This window comes from Saccopteryx leptura, chromosome 7 (assembly GCF_036850995.1).
Source record: "Saccopteryx leptura isolate mSacLep1 chromosome 7, mSacLep1_pri_phased_curated, whole genome shotgun sequence".
Classification (NCBI taxonomy): Eukaryota; Metazoa; Chordata; class Mammalia; order Chiroptera; family Emballonuridae; genus Saccopteryx; species Saccopteryx leptura.
Window position 1 is genome coordinate 100,030,440 of NC_089509.1, and position 21,695 is coordinate 100,052,134.

General features: G+C 38.0%; 1 protein-coding gene across 1 annotated transcript in view; it reads right to left on the bottom strand.

Annotated features, from left to right (window-relative positions):
* The window catches only part of ABCA12 (ATP binding cassette subfamily A member 12), a 179,895-nt gene that overhangs the window by 108,628 nt on the left and 49,572 nt on the right, over positions 1 to 21,695 (bottom strand). The window contains exons 3-5 of the mRNA XM_066345995.1: positions 12,863 to 13,016; positions 3,597 to 3,688; positions 1,270 to 1,367 (exon numbers count right to left, since the gene is read on the bottom strand). Of these exons, the coding sequence (XP_066202092.1) occupies positions 1,270 to 1,367; positions 3,597 to 3,688; positions 12,863 to 13,016 (344 nt within the window). The remainder of the gene's footprint in view (positions 1 to 1,269; positions 1,368 to 3,596; positions 3,689 to 12,862; positions 13,017 to 21,695) is intronic.

A 21,695-nucleotide genomic window follows, 5' to 3' on the forward strand; every position in this document is an offset into this window, starting at 1 on the left:
GGGGAGGGTTAAATGGGAATTAACTGGGCACATCAGAGGCTTCCTATGCTGTGCCTGCCTCAGGCAGGGTGCATTCAGCATCTCAACTATTACTTACTATTGAAACTAGATGTTTAACATCTAGATTGGACTGAATGGGAAAGTCTTATATTTCAACCGGCACTGGCTAAATTGCTTTGATAGGTATGGTGCTTTTTCCTGGCATTCATTTCTGTATTGTGCTTTGTTTTATTTATATAAAACCAGTTTTTTGAGCTGCCTTAGTTGTAGAAAGTGTTAACGCAGGGGTAACTAACAGAGGCATATTAAGCAGCAGTGGTTATAGTCACTGGGTGATAAATAAAAGTCAGAGATCTGTCCCCATGATTCAGATCGAAGAAATGTATACTGAAAAAGACATAGATGGATTATTTAAAATGCTTGTGTGTGTGTGTGTGTGTGTGTGAGAGAGAGAGAGAGAGAGAGAGATGTCTATTATAAAAATGTTGAAAATAACCTTTCCTTAATTTCTGCAGAGCACATAAAACAGAGCTAAAATATCTATCAGGGCCAGTCAACAACTGAAATGTATGAATTTGGCTGCATAAGAGACAACCAGAAAAATGGTAGGGGTGTTAGTTAATAGACAAGTACCTGTTCCGCCCAAATGAATTTAAGCATACACACACACACACACACACACACACACACACACACACACACACATTTAGTTCACAGGCTGCCAGTTTACATCTTTGATAGAAATTATGTATATTATCTTGCAATCTGGAATCTTAAGGTAAATGACTAGCAAATAGAAGGAAGTTCCATAAATAAACTCTGCTAAGGAAAAGAATTTTACTACTTTAGAGAAGTATATATTTTCCATTATTTGAATTTCTCTAAAGGCATTATCAGTATAAATGAGGCAGCAAGCTTGATGAGTGTTACTGTTTTGTTTGCTGTCATATAGCTTTTTCTTTCTTGCTTCAGAAAAATAAAAAAATCACATTTAATATTACTTTATTTCTTATTAAAATGAAATCTTGAGTTTGATTAAGGAGCTTAATAGGAAACTAAATAAATATCCAAGACCTTAAGGAATTCAGAATGTCTCAATTCAGCTGTTTAACTGAAGAGCTCCTGAGAAAAGAATCTTCCTGACATATTATTCCAAAGGGGAAAGATGACCCTAACCTCTTCTTATTTGGGAGATCTCCCTATTAATTTAAAAAGCATTTATTCAACTGCTCTTTATTATCAGTTTATTATAAAAGAAAGTGAAATTACCTTTTCCAAACCAAGGATCCTGGCCAGAAGTTGACTACCATTGAAAGTATCTGTTCCAGTACTTTCTAAATCAGGACTTGGACTGGGAAATACCGAAGCTGTATTAGAAGAAAGAACAGATTAGATGCTAAACACCCACACAAAAACAGGCATGTTCACATACAAATCCATAAATATCACTGTGCCCTTATATACCCCCACAGCAAGAAAGTGCTCAAATATGTGTCTTCCATGACAGTTTCATACAGGCAAAGTGGCAAATTCTATTAGTATTTCTTTTCACAAAAATATTGTAATGGTTTTGGTCTGTTCTTGGTTATTTTCCAGTCATTTTAGATTTGATTTGCTTTCATTCCAGTTTCTGGCATTAAACTTTATCACCAATATTATTGCCTAATAAGCTGAATTATTTCTGTGCAGTCCTAGAGGACCTGAGGTGCCTCCACTAGCCCCACAGATCCATCATACCCAACATCTGTTCAAAGGATCTGCCAGTGCACATCTGGTGAAAATGGTTTTCTTTTTAATTATTCATTTGGGACGCTGAAATCTGCTTAGGATCATAAATTCTTTCCTCCCCAAAGTGGCTTCTGCATGATATTTCAGACCAAATAAGTGAGATAAAGCAATTAGTCCAGACTACAGCATATTCTAGTTAAATAATTCCCAAAGTGATGTCATCTAGTACTATGTGGAATGTGGCAGAGAATTCTGGATTAGGAGCATTAGCTAGAAATATGTTCATATCTATAGCCTGAATGGTCATTAAACAAGGCTTTTGACTTTTGTTTATTTTTTTAAGAGATTTTATTTTACTATTGATTTTAGAGAGAGAAAATGGTAGAGAGGAAAACAGAAACAAACAGAAACACTGATCTCTTCCTGTATGTACCCTGACCATTGATCAAACCCACAATTTTCACAGTTTGGGACAATGCTCCAACCAACTGAGCCATCCAGCTAGGGTCAGTCTGTTAACTTTATTTATAAATTTTGGACAAAAATACTTTGTTATTCTCACAGTAAAGAATCTTAACATTAAAAAGTAAATACAGTGACTTATCAACACTAAGGCCTAGGCTTTATGATAGTCCCCATGGGGATGAAGGATTTACCAACTGTGGTGAGCACATAACGCAATATACAGATGTATTATAAAATTGTACAACTGAAACTTATACAGTATTATTAACCAATGTCACCCCAATATATTTTTAAAAATTACTAACTGATTTCTGTAGACTATGGCACTATGTTTGTGAGGGGCCAGCCAGGGTGAGAAATGTTGTTTGTGGCTGCCGAGCAAAGCCAAGCTTATTGGACCACACACAGTCCTTGTGCTCTTATTCCTACTGTGCTTTAACCTGTTCAGACGAACAGATCACCCACAGCGGAGCCTTAACTCCTCAAAACCACTCACCACCATATTTCTACCACATTAACACAGGACTTTTTTTTTTCATTTAGTCCATCCACTTGTACTGAAATGTTGTTTAATGTCACACAATCTTAAATACCCCATAGTATTCTTTTTTTCCCCCAGAGTACAATTATATTCAACATATAGGAATTATGTCTCCAGGATTTAGGATGGTGGGGATTGGATAGCAGGCAGCCGATCAATATTGTCAAATGTGTGTTTCAAGAGTATTCTCAATTTGTGGCTTCTCAACACCGCCTGCATTAGAATCACTCGGATAAAGGGAAGCTCAGCCTCAGGCTCTTCTGCCCACTGAGGTTTGAGGGCCATGGGCCTACTGTGAATGAAGGAAGTATGCAGGCACACTGAATGACAGGGATCTGAGCGCTGAGCTAAAGGAATACGTACGTGTCAAGCTGAAAGAGTCCAGGCCTGGCAGTGGTTCTAGGACCAGGTCGCTGGAGGACTGTGGTCTCCACACTTAACCTTGTTGGGCCCATGTTCCTCATCAGTAAGATGCAAAGTCTGGACAAATCTCTGCGATTCCACCCAATAATTTTTATTCCCGAGTTTTCTTACCATCCCAGCATCGTCTCACAGACAACGACAGAGTCCCTTCTTAACTCTTGCAAAGTGTGCAATTCTCAACATCACATTTAGTACCAACTAGGCCATTGCTCCCAGAGAGGAGTATTTCACTAAGAACTTAATTTTTAATTATTCTCAAGGACTGTGCGTAATTTCACCGCCACATTTAGGCAACCACAATAAACATTTAGATCTCTTAGGGATATTCCAGGCATTCCAACTTGCTGTAAAGTTAAAAGTATAAACCCTTTTAGAGATTAGACCTTTACCGGCTGTTTCAAAAGACTTGTACTAAACTCGGCGGAGGAGAATAGCTTACCCAGTGATGTGTGCCTCCTTTCTGGGACTGTGGTGCTCTGGAGTGATAAATTGCTGTCCTTCTGCAGGTTGGATGACTTTCTCAGAACCGCACTAGAGAAGGAAAAAGCAAAAACTCTATAACTTCACCCACATTAATTTCAGTTAGTTACAGCACTGTATTATGTGGCAGATTCCTGGGCTCTCTCGGAGGACTTTCAAATTTTTAATCTACTTTCTAGGATTCTAATGGAAGAGCTCATCTAACCGGACACCAATGAATATATAAGATATCCTACAAAGTAGGTATTATTCAGAAAAAAATGGCTTAGATGAGGTTTTAAATAGTTATTTTTACTTTAATTGTATAGAAAGGGAATTATTTTTCCGACATTGAGGTTAAATATTGAATATAATCATGATATATCCTTTTTTTCTTTTAAAAAGATGAATTCCAAATAGATAAGAGTCCAAGGGTGTTTCAAGGATGAAAAACAAAGGTCTATTTGTCAACTTTAAAAGAAAAACAAGTTTTCTATATTAAATTATTGATGGCATTTTGAAGATTGTCAAAGATGGATGCTTGTAAGACAGAGTTAAGGAAGAAGGAAAAGAACACACATTTATTGAGTATCTAGACAGGTCCAGGCACTGTGGTTTGTGTCATTACAGGTGGCACCAGGTGTTAAAGGAATGACAACATGAGCCGATTTTTAATTGTACTGAATGCATCAACATGGAAATTATAGCCCTGTGGTGGCAGGGACCCCTGCACAACATGATCACACTAGCTTTTGAAAGAAAACATTCTTGGCCATCCCTACAATTTAGTAACCTTTTTAAAAAAATTCATTTCCTGTTTAATTGATTATTATTAAAATGGGGAAAATCATATTTTCTTGAAAATCTGATATACCTAAAAGGAGTGCCTAAAATAAATGTATATATATTTCAAAAGTGAAATCAGTCCAGATACTTGGATATGAATACTTTTCAGAATTCATAAAAGCTGGTGAATTCTGTGTAGTTGTTTACTTTAAAGAAAAAAAAATGCTTACTTAAGGTACATAAAAATGGATATAAAAATATAACAGTAGAAAAGCAAATTCTGCTTACTACTATGGTTCAATTTGAATTTCTTTTTAGAAACAAGATTGAATCCTGGTTTCAGGGTGCTCTGCGATTTGTAATTGGAAAAAAAAATCTGTTTTTTTTTTCTCTTGGTGTGTCCTTTTAGTGCATATGATAAGAAGAGGCGATATTTGTTTTTATTCCCTAGTGTTTTTTCAATATCCTCTATAAAACTGTACTGGTTACTTCAGAAAGTTTGCGTTCTTAATGTACATTTGAATTATTCATGACCATCGCTGTATTCCTCTAAATCTTTTTACATTCCTTCTGCTGACTATTTGGATGGGAAGCTGTTCAGATACAAATAAGAACTGACCTGAACCTTTTCCCTTCTCTCTTACAGAAGTTTTAGAAAAATCTAAGAAAGTCAGCTGCACTTTTCTTTTTATCAACATTTTTTTTTTTTAGTTCACTTGAAATACTATAAGGAAGACTACCGAAATCAACATATTTTGAAAATGCAAAGAAAAACTGCTTTCATAAAAATTTTAAGGAAGAGGGACAGCAACAAAAACCAAAAGGGAGAATGACAGAGATCAAAATGAATAAAGAAAGAGCAAGAGGAAGAAGAGACTAAATAATGAATGAGAGGGGAGAGAGAGGAAGAGGCCCTGGGAAACTAAGAAAGGGTGAGCTTGACAAAGCAAAAGCTGCGTGTACTCCGGAGAGGACACCTTGCCCATCTTCCCACACTCAGAGAAGAGCCCTCTCACAACTCCTATTCTTTAAACACCAAAGAAAAACAAGCCGTCTTTTCTCTGCAAGCCACTGGCTCAGCAGTTCTGAGTTCATTCAACAGGAAAATGGCTGTTTCCACACAAGGAGCTTTGTTTTCTAACAGGGCCTGTCCTTGACCAGGAAGTGTCCATGATTCCATGGTTACCCGTGAATGAATTCCATGTAACAGGAGTGAGGAGGTGGTCCATCTCCTTCAGTGTGGTCTCGGCTGGTTTTTTTGGGGGGGGAGGTGAGAGCTCAGATGTCATCTGTGCTTTAACAGTTGTCTGTCTGCAAATTTTCCTCCGTTTTATTTTGTATTTACGGTGCGTGGCGTGGCATTGATGGCATGTGCTCACTGCCACAGCACAAAAAAAAAGCTGTTGCTTTTAAACTTTTAAAATGAAAACCACAAAATTAATGCAAAATAGAGATTGTTGTGGATGAAAAGATAAATTAAGGTTCTGAGTTGAAATACAGCTACTTCCTCCAGGCAAAGGCAATTAATTCTATTAACTCTCCATTAAATTACTGAAGGAGGGTAGGAAGATAGCCAGTCTTACTGAGTTAATAATGGTAATCTCTGAACTTTGTCATTAGCATGACCAGGCTTATAGAAAGAACACTATATGCTTCTTAAAATGAGAGGTGAGAAACAGTGCCCTTTCTACTACTTGACACAATTTAAACACTTTTACATGTTTATTTTATACCAATTTTAAGTGTTTCATGTTTATGTACCTAGCCCTACCTCTTCTCCATTTTAGGCTGTGACATTTTTGGAAGTAGGCACCATATTTTATTCATCTTTTTATTCTAAACACTTAACACAGTACTGGACCACACAATCAGATGGTTGATTAAATAAAAGGCGACGATATTGCTGGGGTGTAGCAGAGTATCTTTGGAATCCCAGCTCTGCCTCTTCCCAAAAGATCTCAGTCATTGCTTCCTTCATCTGCAAATTAGGAATGATATAGCCACCTTGTCAAGCTGTGGTGAACACTCTAAGGAAATGTGCTTATCAAGTGTCGGTCTGGGGCCTGTCATCATGGACATTCACCAAAGTACCAACAAGAGAAGATGGTGCAAAGACATAGCCTTATGTCCCAGTATGGAGCTGAAGTCTTATGCTCAGGCATCTATGCTGCACATATAATCCCTCTAGAGCACTAGGACCTTCAATATCTCTGGAAAGCAACTAGATGCACCCCTATTATTCAGAGAGCTGGAACTTGCAAGCATTGGCCAATTAGGTGAAATAAGGCAAAAGACTTCACCCAAGGTTTTGTAACACCATCTTCATTTTATTATTTAATTTCTTTATCAGTTTACTTATAAGAGAAATTATCCATTTATAATAATGATCAGTTTTCCCCTTCTTAGGCTTTAAAATTCTTTAGAAAACTCTACAATTGCGTTGGCAGATGGTAGGGTGTTCAAAATATGACAAGCACTGAATACTAGATAATAAAGGCTATCACTTGGAAGAACTGATGGCAAAGGAAGCATCTTTTTTACATAGCCTGGTCTGCCTTCCATTGTTGCATAACTGGTTCTGCAATGGTCTTCCAAAGAGGAAAACTCCCAGGGATGATATCACAGACCCTAATGTGCAATCTTACAATATACCCAATATGTATTGACTCACCAATATGTATTGAATTCCCACCATATATAATATAATGAGCAAGTCAAATAAGAAAATCAGAAATTATGCATTCATTGTATTAGCTAAGTAAGAACATGCATGGAGAACAATGGGAACACATCACAGGGGTTGTTAAATTAGAGTTATTATTTATGTTTTTCACAGAGCAAGATGCTAGAATCATAACTTTAGTTCAAACCTCTTGCTACCTTAAAGTTTTTCCTTTATCCTTTCACTAGACTAGTGGATGTCAACTGTGGACAATTTCCTGCCCCACTCCCAGGGTACATTTAGCAATGTCTGGAGACATATATGATTGTCAGAACTGGAAGGGAGGTGGTGCTCCTAGCATCCAGGGATAGAGGCTAAGGATGCTGCTAAACTTACTACCACATACAGCATGAAAAGGAATTATCTCTCTGCAAGTAGCAATAATGCTGAGGTTGAGAAACCTCCCACTAGGCTGTGACAGCTATGGATTTATTCCATGATGACTCATCCTCATACCTACTCCCTACAACCAACTCAGGAGACTTACAGGTCCTATTCAGGAACTCTGAATAGTTCTAAGAAAATTTCAGAGAATCTATCTCATGCTGGATATTTCTTGGGGGTATTTTAAAGTATTATGCAAAACTTAGGTGGCCCTGAACTCATGCAAGCTAACCCAAGTCCAGAAAATTTAACCTTCTGGGTGAGGCAAGAAAGCCAGAATCAAATCCATGTTACCTTTAAATACCTTTTACTGAACCCAAGTACCTGTACAGTAGCAGTGTGGAGATGGCTAAGGGTCCCTCCTCCAAGACGCTAAAAAAGTATATTCTACCTCAGTGGTACTAAAGGGCTCAATTAGAACATACATATGATGTATTATTGAAATGTACACCTAAAACCTACATAATTTTATGAACCAATGTCATCCCAATAAATTAAATTAAAAAAAAATAAAAAATAAATAAAAGCCTCTATTTTGAGATTGAATTCAATTAAAGAAACATCTTGGATTCAAAATGTTAAATTTAAGAAAACGAGGCCCAGAGTAGATTTTATTTCTTCTCAGACATGTCTACCAACAGTTACATTTGGGAAATGTCACAGTTCTATAAATTCTGTATCATCTTATGCACTGCCACTGGTGTCTTTGTATTTCCTATACATGGAAAGACTATCTGTGTAGGTGGTACCCAGGTGTGCCATGGTACATCCTTTCTATAAAAGGAATTCCTACCAGGAAAGATGCATATGGTAAATCCTGGAAAAAAAATTCTGATATTCTTTTTTTTTTTGTCTCTGAGAACTAGTTACCATTTTATTTATTTTTCTCTTTTCCTCATTATGGTAGTTATGTGGCTATCCGCTGACACCTGGAAAGAAGATGTGGCATGTGCTCTAGACCCGCTTGGATCCTGTGAATGTCCAGATGGCATTCACTATTGACCTGTAACTACAAATAAGTACATAGTGGCAGCATTGAGGTCCTCTCAGTGGTCTGATGTGGTCATACTTGCCATCTACCCCCAAGCAGAAATCATTTATATAACAATTAATTTTTTTCATTATTTTCTCATATTTCATCCTGACTTTATTCCTTCAAGGTCATCCATGTTTCAGATACACTCTTGCCGGCCTATGTTCCAAATATACCTTTTTTATAAGTGACCCACTTACCAATCAAAAACAGGCATCAGTTAAGATGTTAAGATTTAGAAATACCCTGGTATGTTGCTTTGTATTAGGGTATTTGATATTAAGAGACACTTTGAATGCATATATACTAGGTAGTTAAGAATTCTTCCACTTTGTTTTTTTTATAAATAAAATTTGAACGTTATTTTTACATGAATACTCACTAAAATGATTACTATATTGTTATAAATTACTCTGGAGTTAATTCAGTCCATTATTTGACCTACACATCCTACCTCATCTTTGTAATCAAATGAGGACACATGCTGTTCGACTTTCTCTTACCTTATATTCCCAATAATATCTTCAGGTCAATTTCTAAACACATATTTTTTAATACTAAACATAAACCTTGGTACTTTAAAACTGAATAAAATCTGATAAGCTATGTTTCAAGGTCTATAGGAGCCATTTAATAGGGACAGAGATATGAATTTAGGGAACTGTGGGTCATGGACGGGTGTCAACATGACAGAGCTAGGGAGCAGATGCACAGAGGCATTCCCCTTATGGGAGCTGCAGGAACGCTGAGTCACTTCTCCAGATAATGACCCTGGAGCTCTGGAGGAGGATCTTTGCCATTCCCAGCTGTGTGAGCAATCGCATAGCCAGGTCCCCCACTGTTCTGATGTATTCTTGGAGGTAGCACAGGGAGGAAGGACCAGGAGGGTAAGTCCTGGGATGTTGGCTCATTCATTGTGCAAAGGAGCAAAAAAAAAATCCATAAATGTAATCATTTCTTTTTTCAGACAGCTCGTTAGAACTGATACTGCGTATAGCATTGGATTTCATCTTTGAAGCACCTGATTCTGAAGCTAATGCCAGAGAAGTGTGAATTTAATAACAGAAGGCTAGTGTCAATGCACAACATATCAAAGTACACTTGGCAACTAGTCAGCAAATAGTGACCGCGGTGTGATCAGCCTGCCTTTCAGAGAGCATTCTATTACAGTAAACATGGTGGCCTCTTTTGATGGGGCCAGAAATGGCCTTTTCACCTTCACTTGCAAAACGAGAAAGGAAGACTGTTTTGTCTCTTAACGAGGCTATGCTGGAGAATCTTTCTTCACCAAAGGGAAGCAATTTAGTGGAACAGCTTATCCAAGAACCATGCTCAGTTTCATTGCATGGCTATATAAAGCATAAAAGTTAATAGCATGGTGAGAAATATCATTAATGCAATTTTACTATTGTACATCATTTTCTAAATTAAGCTCCAATTATTTGGTAGTTTAGAGAAAATACTGAATATACAGCTTGGGCCAGACAATCTATCTGGAGGTTAGAATAAAACTGTAAGAAGCAGATGTGGTCAGCTGTCTAGAGAATAATCAACAGAGGATAAAATAAACCTGGACTTTCATCGGAGTTGCAAAAGTGACTTAATGGCTCATCTCAGACAACCCTCATGAGTTTGGTTCTCTTTTATATTACATAAAAATATACTCAGGGAGGTATACTTATACACTTCTTAGATATTGCTAACTATTTTCCTCATAGTTATTGTGTTCTTCATTATAAAAAAAACCCCACCTACTGTAATCTAATTTATAAATAATGAACATTAATTTTCCCCCCATATATTCTCTAATGCTTGGTTCATGAAATGTCCATCTCAAGCCAAACCTCTTTATGAAGAGTCACCTGATTACCCCAGCTGAAAATTTAAATATGGAGGGTGCTAGCCTCAGCATCTTTTGACACTCTCCACTGCACTATCTTCTACTATTATTATCATTATTATTTTTTGACAGAGACACACAGAGAGAGAGAGAGAGTCAGAGAGAGGGACAGATAGGGACAGACAGATAGGAAAGGGGAGAGATGAGAAGCATCAGTTCTTCATTGTGGCACTTTAGTTGTTCATTGATTACTTTCTCATATGTCCCTTGATTGAGAAGGAGGGCAGACAGCAGAACGAGTGATCCCTTGCTCAAGTCAGTGACCTTGGGCACAAGCCAGTGACCTTTGGCTTTCAAGCCAGCATTGGGCCCAAGCCAGCAGTCATAGGGTCATGTTTATGATCCCATACCCAAGCCAGTGACCCCATACTCAAGTTGGTGAGCTCACACTCAAGCAGGCAACCTTGGGGTTTCGAACCTGGGTCCTCTCCGTCCCAGTCTGGTGCTCTATCCATTCAGCCACTGCCTGGTCAGGCTCCTACTATAATTGACTTAATATTTTACCTCCCTGCTAGAATATGGACTCACCACTCACAAAGGGACTATGGACAATCTGTGAGCTGATCGAATGACCAAGAATGCCCGCTTTCACCTTACCTCTACACTGACTACACAAGAGGTCATCAGTTTCATGACTCAACTAAATTCCTACCTTTCAACTTTCATCTCTTAACCTGCATTAATTTTCTTGTTATCACACTTATTTTCAGTATTATGCTGTCTATTTATATACTTTCTTCTTCTTCTTATTTTTTTTTTTTTGCTTGTTCTTCCATTAGAGTGCAAGTGAAAAATGGGTAAAGAACTTTTCCGGTTCACTTACATAGGAATGTCTTAATCATTCCTTCTTGAATAAATTAACAAGTGAATGAATGAACATGAGAATGTTTTAGGCATCAAACTCAAATAACTTTTTTAAACAACATAACCAAAGTGAATCAGTCACACATCAATTATGTGTGTTTCAAGTCTTTTTCCGTGACAATTCTTGACGTGTTTATATTTTATGTTAAACAGCTTGTAGTTCCTCTCTCTTAAAGTATCACACACATTATTTGATGACCAAAATCACGATAATGATATTAAAGGGTAAATTGTGCTACACACCAAGGAATTTAAATTAAAATTCTGAAGCCAAATATTTCTGATTATAGATAAATGTAAACTTATGTTGAGAAACAGTTAAAAATATATACCTACCAAAATTACCTCATGGTCAATTCAGATTATAATATTATTTTCCATTTTACAGGCAGGTAAGCACCTGGGTTCTCTCTAGGTTTAGAATCCCAAGACAGAAAATCGAGACTGTAAACAGTCTAGATTCTCTCTTTTTATTCTTCAGCTGTTTCTCACACTGTAAACTATGACGCACATTAACCTCATTTTAAAAGGTTGTTGCTCAATTAAGAATAATTGCAACTTTATTACTTTGATTTTTAGATCTTTAATTTCCTTTATTTTTGCATTTCTTTGTTTCTATTATATCCAGTAGTACCGCATAAAGTAATATAAACATGCATTCTTCCAGGAGATCATGCCCCTTCCATTGCCTTATGTATTTAATATTATGCTTGTGATCATCATAGGGCTAAGTGTAACTAAAATTTTGAGGTGGGACAGAGAATCTTTGAGGGAAGTAAAGGAGGAATACATTGGCCACCAGTTTAAAAAGCAAGTTTGGGTAATTCATACAAAATAGATTATGCTTAATCCCACATACACATGGTCATTTTAGCTTGTATCTACCCTGTCCATTCCTATTTAGAGGAACACATCTGTAGATATAGTTGTTTATTTAACTTAGGATAGATTGCTGGATATCTCATAAGGCAGGGGTTCCCAAACTTTTTACACAGGGGGCCAGTTCACTGTCCCTCAGACCGCTGGAGGGCCGGACTATAAAAAACTATGAACAAATCCCTATGCACACTGCACATATCTTATTTTAAAGTAAAAAAAAAAAAAAACAGGAACAAATATAATATTTAAAATAAAGAACAAGTAAATTTAAATCAACAAACTAACCAATATTTCAATGGGAACTATGGGCCTGCTTTTGGCTAATAAGATGGTCAATGTCCGGTTCCATATTTGTCACTGCTAGCTGTAACAAGTGATATGACGCGCTTCCGGAGCTGTGACGCTGTATCCCACGTCACCGGAAGTAGTACTATATGTGAGATGCTGCGCTTTGCAGCACTGCCACATACAGTTCTCCAGGAACACAGGATACATCCTGTGCTCCTCTCACTGACCACCAATGAAAGAGGTGCCCCTTCCGGAAGTGCGGCAGGAGCCAGATAAATGGCCTCAGGGGGCCGCATGTGGCCCACGGGGCCGTAGTTTGGGGACCCCTGTCATAGGGAAATAAGACATGATCTCTCCACACAACTGAACACACTTGGAAAGTGCCCCTACCTGTCTTTAATTAGTGCACCATCAATCCCTTTCCTTCGAAGCAGATCTTGTGGGCCATAGGGCGTGTCTTTGCATTTAGAGTCTGTGTCACAGAGTAGGGTTTGCAGAAACGGGAAGAAGCCAGTACTAGGAAGGTTTCGAGGTGCAAGGTAACCTGAAATTAAAAACAAAAGGAAAGAGATATAGTTACAATGTTCTGTGTCACTTATGTACCAAAAGAGCTAAAAATGCTATGAATTCCTCTTCCTGAGATTTCAGTTTAGGAAATAGATGCAAAAATATTTTCCAGAGTGTTTTAAAAACAACGTGGAGTAGCCATACAATAAAAGACAATGCAGCCTATAAAAATGTCAAATAATATAGAAAATATTTATAATACATTGTTAAAAAGAGCAACTCAGAGAACAGTATGATCAGAATAGTTTTAATCTTTTAAGAACTATATTAATATATGCATATATAGAAATCTGCAGGGATTTTTTTCCTCTGTGTGGTATACTTCATGTGAATTTTACTTTTTTTGGCTATTATATTAACTATTTTCCTCACAATGTTCAATCAAAGTCATTATAAATGCAGCCAATGTTCCAGCTACCAGGAAATATTTTTGGTCTCCTCAAAATTTAATATAACAGCTAAATTAATAATCCTATGCACACAACATTTTTTCTATTTAAAAATAATAAAAATAGTGTGAATGAATTTGCAGATTTTCCTCAATACTAATGTCATAGGAAACAGGAGCTGTACCAGTGAAGGAGTTTGTAACCTTTATTTTAACATTTGCTTTATAAACCATGAACACAGCATACACACGAGTCAAGAAAATAGGCAAGCTGTGATGTACAAATTTCTCCACAAATAGTTTTGATATTGAAACCCTAGATTCCTCCTATTTTGGGGGAACATGGGGACACTGAACTTTCTAAAAATGCATATATAGCCTGACCAGGCAGTGGCACAGTGGATAGAGCCTTGGCCTGGAATGCAGAGGACCCAGCTTTGAAATCCTGAGGTCACTGGCTTGAACACAGGCTCATCCAGCTTGAGCATGGGCTCATGAGCTTGAGCACGGGGTCAATGGCTTGAGCGTGGGGTTGCCAGTTTGAGCAGGGGATGATAGACCTGACCCCATGGTTACTGGCTTAAGCCCAAAGGTCACTAGCTTGAAGCCCAAGGTCACTGGCTTGAGCAAGGGGTCAATGGCTCGACTGCAGCCTCCCAGTCAAGGCACATATGAGAAAGCAATCAATGAACAACTAAGGAGCCATGAAGAACTGAATCTTCTCATCTCTCTCTTCTTGTCTGTCTGTCCCTCTCTTTGTCTTTGTGTGTGTGTGTGTGTGTGTGTGTGTGTGTGTGTGTGTGTGTGTGTATATATATATATATATATATCTATATATATATATATATAGATATATATATATATATATATAAACTGTAAGGGTAATTCCAAACTAAAGACTAAAAAAATAACCTTCAATTTCTCATGAGTCTGTTTAAAACAGTGTGTTTTCATTATAAAAAAGTCTGTGTTCATTATAAAAAGAAAGAGAAAAACGTAAAAAGAAAATGGCCAGAGCCACATGGCTAAGTATGCATTAATACATCAGAAGAGAGAATAATAAATAGATTATTTGATTCATGTAATTTACATGCATTTCCACAATAAAGGAAATTGGAAATAGAAGGAGAGGGTGATGGAAAAGTTTGCTGAAGCAAAGTTAAGAGAAAAGAAAGAGAGATTAGAAGATGCTCTACTGTTGACTTTGTAGGTAGAGAAAGGAGAAAAAAGCCAAGGAAAGGGGTGATGGGCAGAAGCTGGAAAAGACAAGGGAACTTTCTCGGGAGCTTCCGGAGGGAGGGCAGCCCTGCCAACACAGCCATTTCTAAGTACTCGGACTGAAGTTTGGACTTCTGTCCTCCACAACTATAAAAAGTAAGGTGCTATTGTCTTAAAAACACTAAGTTTTTGGTGATTAGTTTTTGCAGTCATCAAAATAACTAATACATAAAATCATAACTGTATGAATTAAAGATTTGAGAACTCAGAAAAAATTAGAACAACAAACCCACTCAATTATTCAGTACTACCTTCTAAGCATTTTCTTTCTGACACCAGAAAGATCAGTGTCTCTCCTAACATTAAACTCAAGTGAAAACTGTAGTGAATCTGCACTATTTCATCATAGCACAAGCCCTGGAGTGAGCTAGAGAGGAGCAGTCAAATTGCCTGTTAGCATTTCGCATCATCCCCTGTAACAAAATTCTGCCCCAGTAAACTGCATCCAGCATGACCTTTACAATTCTGCAGTGGAATTTCATTCTTAACGGTATCCCATCTGTTACACAGATCGCAACTGTGGCTGCCTACTATGCAGTGAATCGACAAATAGGTTTATTCCTATTCCTTCTCAAACATGGGCAGCGGGTTATTTGAATGGAAGGTAGATGGAAGGGCAATAAAAAAAAAATGACCCCTTGGTTTTATGTCTCTTATCAAGGTGGTGGTATGACTGAGCCAAACAGTGCTGAAAACAGTGGAAGCTCAAGAGAAACCATGTTGTAAATGGAAGAGAGGAAAGGAAGAAAAAAGATATCATAGAAAGAAGACCTGAGAAGAGGTGGCACGTTATATCCAATTTTACTTTTTCTAGCATTGAACACAATTTGCAAATTATAAGAGAGGAATTTGAGAGAGTTTATACCCACAACATTCCCTAATGGGATTAACTATATATATGTCTATTCAAAAGGAAAATTCATCACAGAACTTTTTTTAATACCTTTTGCGACAGCCTGGATGGACCAGGAGAGCATTATGAGAAGTGAAATAAGCCAGTCAGAGAAAGACAAGTACCACATGATTTCACTCATGTGTGGAATCTAATGAACAAAATGAACTAACAAGCAAAATAGAAACAGACTCAATGATATGAAGACGGACTGACAGCTGTCAGAGGGGAGCTGGGTGAAGAAGGTCAAGTGACTAAGCAAAAGAAAAAACCCCACGGACACAGACAACAGGACGGTGATTACAAGAGGGAAAGGGGGTGGGAGAGGTAGAGAGAGGTAGAGAGCGGATAAATGGTGATGGAAGGAGGCTTGACATGGGGTGGTGAGCACAATACTATATACAGATGATGTACTATGGAGTGGTAGACCTGAAAGTTATATAATTTTATTAATTAATTCACCCAATAAATTCAGTTAGAAAGACAAAGAGTTGAAGCAACATTAGCACTGATGTATTGAGCATCTACTGTCTTTCATGTCCTAGGCATGGAATGTACATTTACATCATCCATCCTTCTTCGATACACATAATATACTTTTTCATGCACATCAACATTTTACAAAATCTATAAATCCTCTAGAACTATAAGTCAGAATTAACTAAAATTAAACTCTATAGTGGCTTTCTTATAAAAAAATGATTTTTCAAACTTTTGTCCATCTCAGTTATGTGTGCAAGGGAACAACCACTCAGCTCAAAGTTGGAATGAAACCATCACACATTTTAAAGAGCTGCTAATTCTAAGTTGAACTCAGTCTATTTTGAGATGCCTCTTGCACGTTCAAGTTCCAGAATTATGTTTGTCTTTATATTCTCGAAGCTAGGCTGTAGGTAAAAGAGAAGCATTTCTCTACTCCTCACAGAACATCCAGGCATCACACATGAAGCATGAATCACATGAAGGTTAGGCGAGTAACTGGTTGCCCAAATTCAGAGCAGGAGCAGATTTAAGGATAGGAGTAGAAAGGATCTTAACTGCGCAGACCATGTCTCTACTTGTGGTGGGGGGTGGGGGGAGTTTTCGGAGTTCTTCGATGCAGTGTTTAGGCAGGCGGTAGTCCTTGGTATCATAATTTCCAAAGTTTGCACACTCAGAGCAACACTCATGCCCATCCCTAGGAGAAAAGCTATTGAAGAACTTGCAGTTTCATGGGAAATTAGAGTCCAAAGACTGCAGCCTACTTTGGGAGTGAAGTGAGGCAGGTGGGAAACAAAAATCCAAGCCCCTTATGGCTTAGTTTCTTAGGGGCTCCAAGCAGAGGCAGGGAGGTGACCCTCACACAATGGATTCAGTGGACATTACTGACACAGACCACTAATGACATTGACGGACTCCAATGTTATTTCAGGGAGTAGGATTAAACCAGACCACAAAACATTTTTAGGAACAAACCCTCAATTATTTAAGGTTTTAACTAAATCAAATTTATTTTTCATTAAGAATGAAACCAGCCTCACAAACAGATCCAATTCTAAAGATCTTAAAAAATAGATATTTTGTAAACAATTGTGAAATCAAGCAATACATTTATCTTTACCTACTAGAGGAAGCAATTTGATTTTCCTTTCCTTCTGCACAAAATCCCTTATTCAGAACGTGACATGCAGATGAAATCAGTGATTCTCAAAGTGGTCCCTGGACCAACAGCGTCAGCATCATCTGGGAACTTATTAGACATGAAAATTTGAGATCCCACCCCAGCTATGCTTAATCAGAAACTCTGGGGGTGGAGTTCAGCAATCTTTACCTTAACAAGCCCTCCAGGCAATTCTGTTGCATGCTAAAATTTGAGAGCAACAGGATTAGACTGCAAACTTTTTCCTAAGAGCTAGAAGTAATTATTTTGGGTTTGGGTCCACATACAATCTACTGTCTCGATCATAATTACTCAGCTCTGGCATTGTAGCCTGAAAGCAGCCAGAGACAACATGAACAGCAATGGACGTGGTTGTGTTAATAAAACTGTATTTACAAAAAAGGGAGTAGGCAGGATTTGGCCCAGTAGCTGTAGTTTGTTGACGCTTGGAAGGATGACCTTTCTCACACTCATCCCTCGCCCTCTCCTGCCTTGTTTATTTCTGGTTTGCATTTTTTTTTCTTCTTCCCTCATTTCATCTAATCTACTTACTATCCCTTGCCCTCTATTTCTCTATTGCTTTTTTCCTTTCCACTCACTCTCTCCTTTATTACTGTTTCCAGTTCCTTTTCTCCTGCCACTCCGCTCTCTCACCAGCTTACTCAGGGACACAGTCAAGAACGCACATTCTTCCAACATCCCCCTTTCCTCTTTCCTTTTTCACCACCGCAGAAACCCGCTTCCAGAATAAATCCAGGAGCACGGTGTTCATTGGCACTATCCACAAAAGGGTTACTTTCTATTTCTTATTGTATTAAAGAAAGAAATGCCACAGTCTTTTCAATAATGAAGCTGCCCCCATGTGACAATTAGGCTCAGGAAGCATGTCGCAGGCTCCCTGGGTGACCATCTGTAGACAGTACAGTCATGGTAGGATTGGAGAATGTCCCTTATGCTTCTCTGTGTTGTTCTCAAAGTAAGTCACAGCCCCACCTAAGTGGACCTTTTGTATATCCAGGTGAGAAGAATTTGATCTTTATCCCAGGGAAGACATAAATGATAAATCTTGAAGGACATATCCAACATTTTAAAATGGGATACTATTGATTTGAGGACTATATTTTTCCTCAGTCAACTTTTTGAGTATGAACTTTTTGGATACAGAGTCCCATTGGCAGAATTAAGTATCAGGCCTTCTGATCCGGCAAATGATAAGACTTTTTGTGCAACACCACAAAATAACTGTCTCCATAACAAGACGAGATGAGCATGTCCAGAAACATCATCTACAAATAATCAAATAACAAGATATGAATGAAGGAAATATGGAAAAAGAAGTTCATCTCAGATGGATATTTGTAGTATTTTATTAAAGTTGTCTTTTTACCCTTCTTGAAATTTTTGAGCATATTTTGTTCTCAATTACATTTTCAAGACCAAATTAACATTAGAAATGACAGAAAGCTAGCCTTTCTAGTTATTTCAGGACATTCTATCAGGAACCAACGGGACTGTCACTGTTCTCTTTCACATGCACTTTCCATCTGCAGGATCAGGTTGTCCCTGGAGGGGAGGTCATGTTCCCTTGCCCATCATTGGGCAAGATCAAACACACTTCTGATTCAATCCCTCTGAATAAAGCTTTTCTTTTAAACCTTGGTGGCCCAGAGAGACCTTAGGCTAGGTTTAAATACTGATAGGACTTTGAATTTGCAGATGGACACTAGTTGAATAAAACGGCACTTTTTGAGAGACTGAACAAAGAATAAGCCATTTAAAAGAAAAAAAAATCCTTACATGGTTCTTAGCACAATGCTTAATTCATTGCAAGCAATTATTAATTCTATTACTAAATGAATCAATGAATGAATAAACATCTGAGGGTCACAGGAATACTGTGTGATTTGGGACTTTAACAAGCTTTATATCTTTATTATTTGTAGGACAAAGTTTCAAATTTGTCCCAATATTATAGTAAGATCAAAAGATAATGGATATAGTAAGTTTAGTGGATAGTAAGTACAATATATTACACACATGTGCCACAAGAAATGGATAGATTGATATTGATTCATAGAACTAATAGCATTTATTGTTATAAGCTCTTTATATTGGTTTCCTCAGAAATCCAGCTATTGCACATTGACCTCCAAAATTTCAACAACTGAATTTATTATCCACAAAATGAATCCATCCATCATTTATCTAATAAATATTTACCAAACAGATACTGTGTATTTGGCACTGAGTAAGGTGTTAAGTAAGGTTTATTCTTCTATTTAAATATTTTTTCATTTAAACACTAAAAAAATATAACTGGGTTATTAATGTGTGTGTAAGAGAGAGAGAGGGAGAGAGAGAGAACATGGTTCTAAAGCTCATCACACTTTCACTAAATAAAATGCAAGTAGAAGCCACTTGTTTTCTTGAATTGTCAGAAATATCATGTATAAAAATAGTACATACTTGAAAATAAACAGTAAAACACTGGCTTAAAAAACGTCATGTTTTTTAGAGCCATTAAACAATCATCATTTCATCTGAGCGCCGTGACATTCTTAAGGATGGGCAAGGCAAGTGTCATACCCATTCAGCAGGTAGCCTCAGAGAGAACAAGCAATCTGCTCAAGGTCACACCAAAAATAAAATGCCAGAGATAGAGCTAGAATACATGCTCTATGACAATAATGAAAACAACATTTTGTTCAGCCAAGTTTCTCTATATTTTGGAGTGAACAGACTGAAAATTTGAAAACCAGCTACCACTTTTGGTTTTGCTATTGATTCATTGACTCACCAGAGGTAAATTAACCTCCCTCTGTCTCTGTTTCCACATCTACCAAATTGAGGATAATGGGCCTTGCCACCTCACAGGGCACAGGGAAGATTAGTTAGATAAAGCTTGTGTGAGGCACTAGGAACAGGAAAGAGGAAAGGTCCCAGGGAACCATGAGTTCCCATTGCTCATCAGACGGCTGTTGCAACATCTGTCTTATTTTCCACGCTGCGGCTGGGGCTCTGCTGCTCTACCTGGTCTCCCATCTCTGTGCCTTGAGCCAATGAATGGTTAGGAGTATTGCATGATATGCTTCTCTCCCTAGTAATTCATAATATGTACCTGTATCAACTGGCATAGTGCTTCAATTACTGCTGACTGAGTGGGTGTGGTGCTATGACACATTCTTCCTAATTCTCCCCAGGCAAGTCTTGTTTCATAATGTAGGTGCTTTTCCAAGTTCAAATTCATTGGCAAAAAGGTAGACTGTTTCCAGCAGTGAGGGCTGAAGCAAGATGCCTAATCCTTAAAGCATCGTGTAAAGAGATCCTATACTCTAAAGGTTGGCATCTGTGTATGTTTAATGAATAGAGCCCCAGAGAACAAGAATGAACCTTGGGTCATTTGCGATGGTGTCTTGTATTCTGGGGTCTTTCCTACATCCCTCACATCCCTCAGCGTTTCTTCCAAGTCTTACAGCCAGTGGGCTTTGAAAGGTGCAAAAAGTGTCCCCGTGGAGGTAATTTGGGGGCTCAGGCTGTGACATTGCAGGGACAAAGGAAGTGGAGAAGATTCCTGACTTCTTTATATCTTTGGTTTATTACTATTATTACTTTTCAAGATAAGAAGATGAGGCAGTTTGGACTTGGGACCTCACTATCACTTTGGGTGTTATCTTTTTTATCTAAAAGTGCCCCTGTGAATTGATGGTCAGCCGAAAGGGTTTTATATCCCATCTGACTGAGTTTCTAGGACAGAATGTGCCTTCTTCCTTTCTGAATGTTAAGGAGACCCTACTGGGTGATGGATTCCAAAGGCCAGGGCCGGATCTATTTAAATTGTCAACAAAATGGTTCACTTTAGATTTAGAGACATAACAGTAACACATACATGCTAGATAATAAACTCCCACAGGGACTGGATCTGGAGAAGTTTAAAAATAAGAATCTCATTAATACAAGTCAAAATATTCCCACTGGGCAAGGAAAGTCGAGTCTTATGGCTCATCTCGGGCAAGCGGGGTCTGTTTGTATTGTTAAACAGGCCTAACTGTAACTAACCCTTGGCTTGACTGAAGGTTGCCTTTCAGAAACAAAAATTCACAATTGCATTTTTAAAACATCTCCTTGCCATGACTATGTGCAAATACAATCTTGGCAACTGTTTTATTTCCTTACAAATCTAAATTAAAGTTTTTTAAAAGAGAAACTTTAGATCTTTATTTCCTTGTAGGACACTCTTCCTATAAAACTTCATCGAGTTCTCCTTACAGGTGGCTAACCAGGAAAGTGCCTGCGACCTCTCAGGCGGGGCTGGTATGAAGCTGGGTACACACTGGTCTATCTGCGCTGGTGCTGGTGGGTTGGGAGCCACGGCACTGAGTCCCATCAGTGGTAGCCCTCCCCTGAGACACCGCCCCATTCCGCAGCTCCAGCAGCTGCAGTTCACATCTAGCAAAGAGAG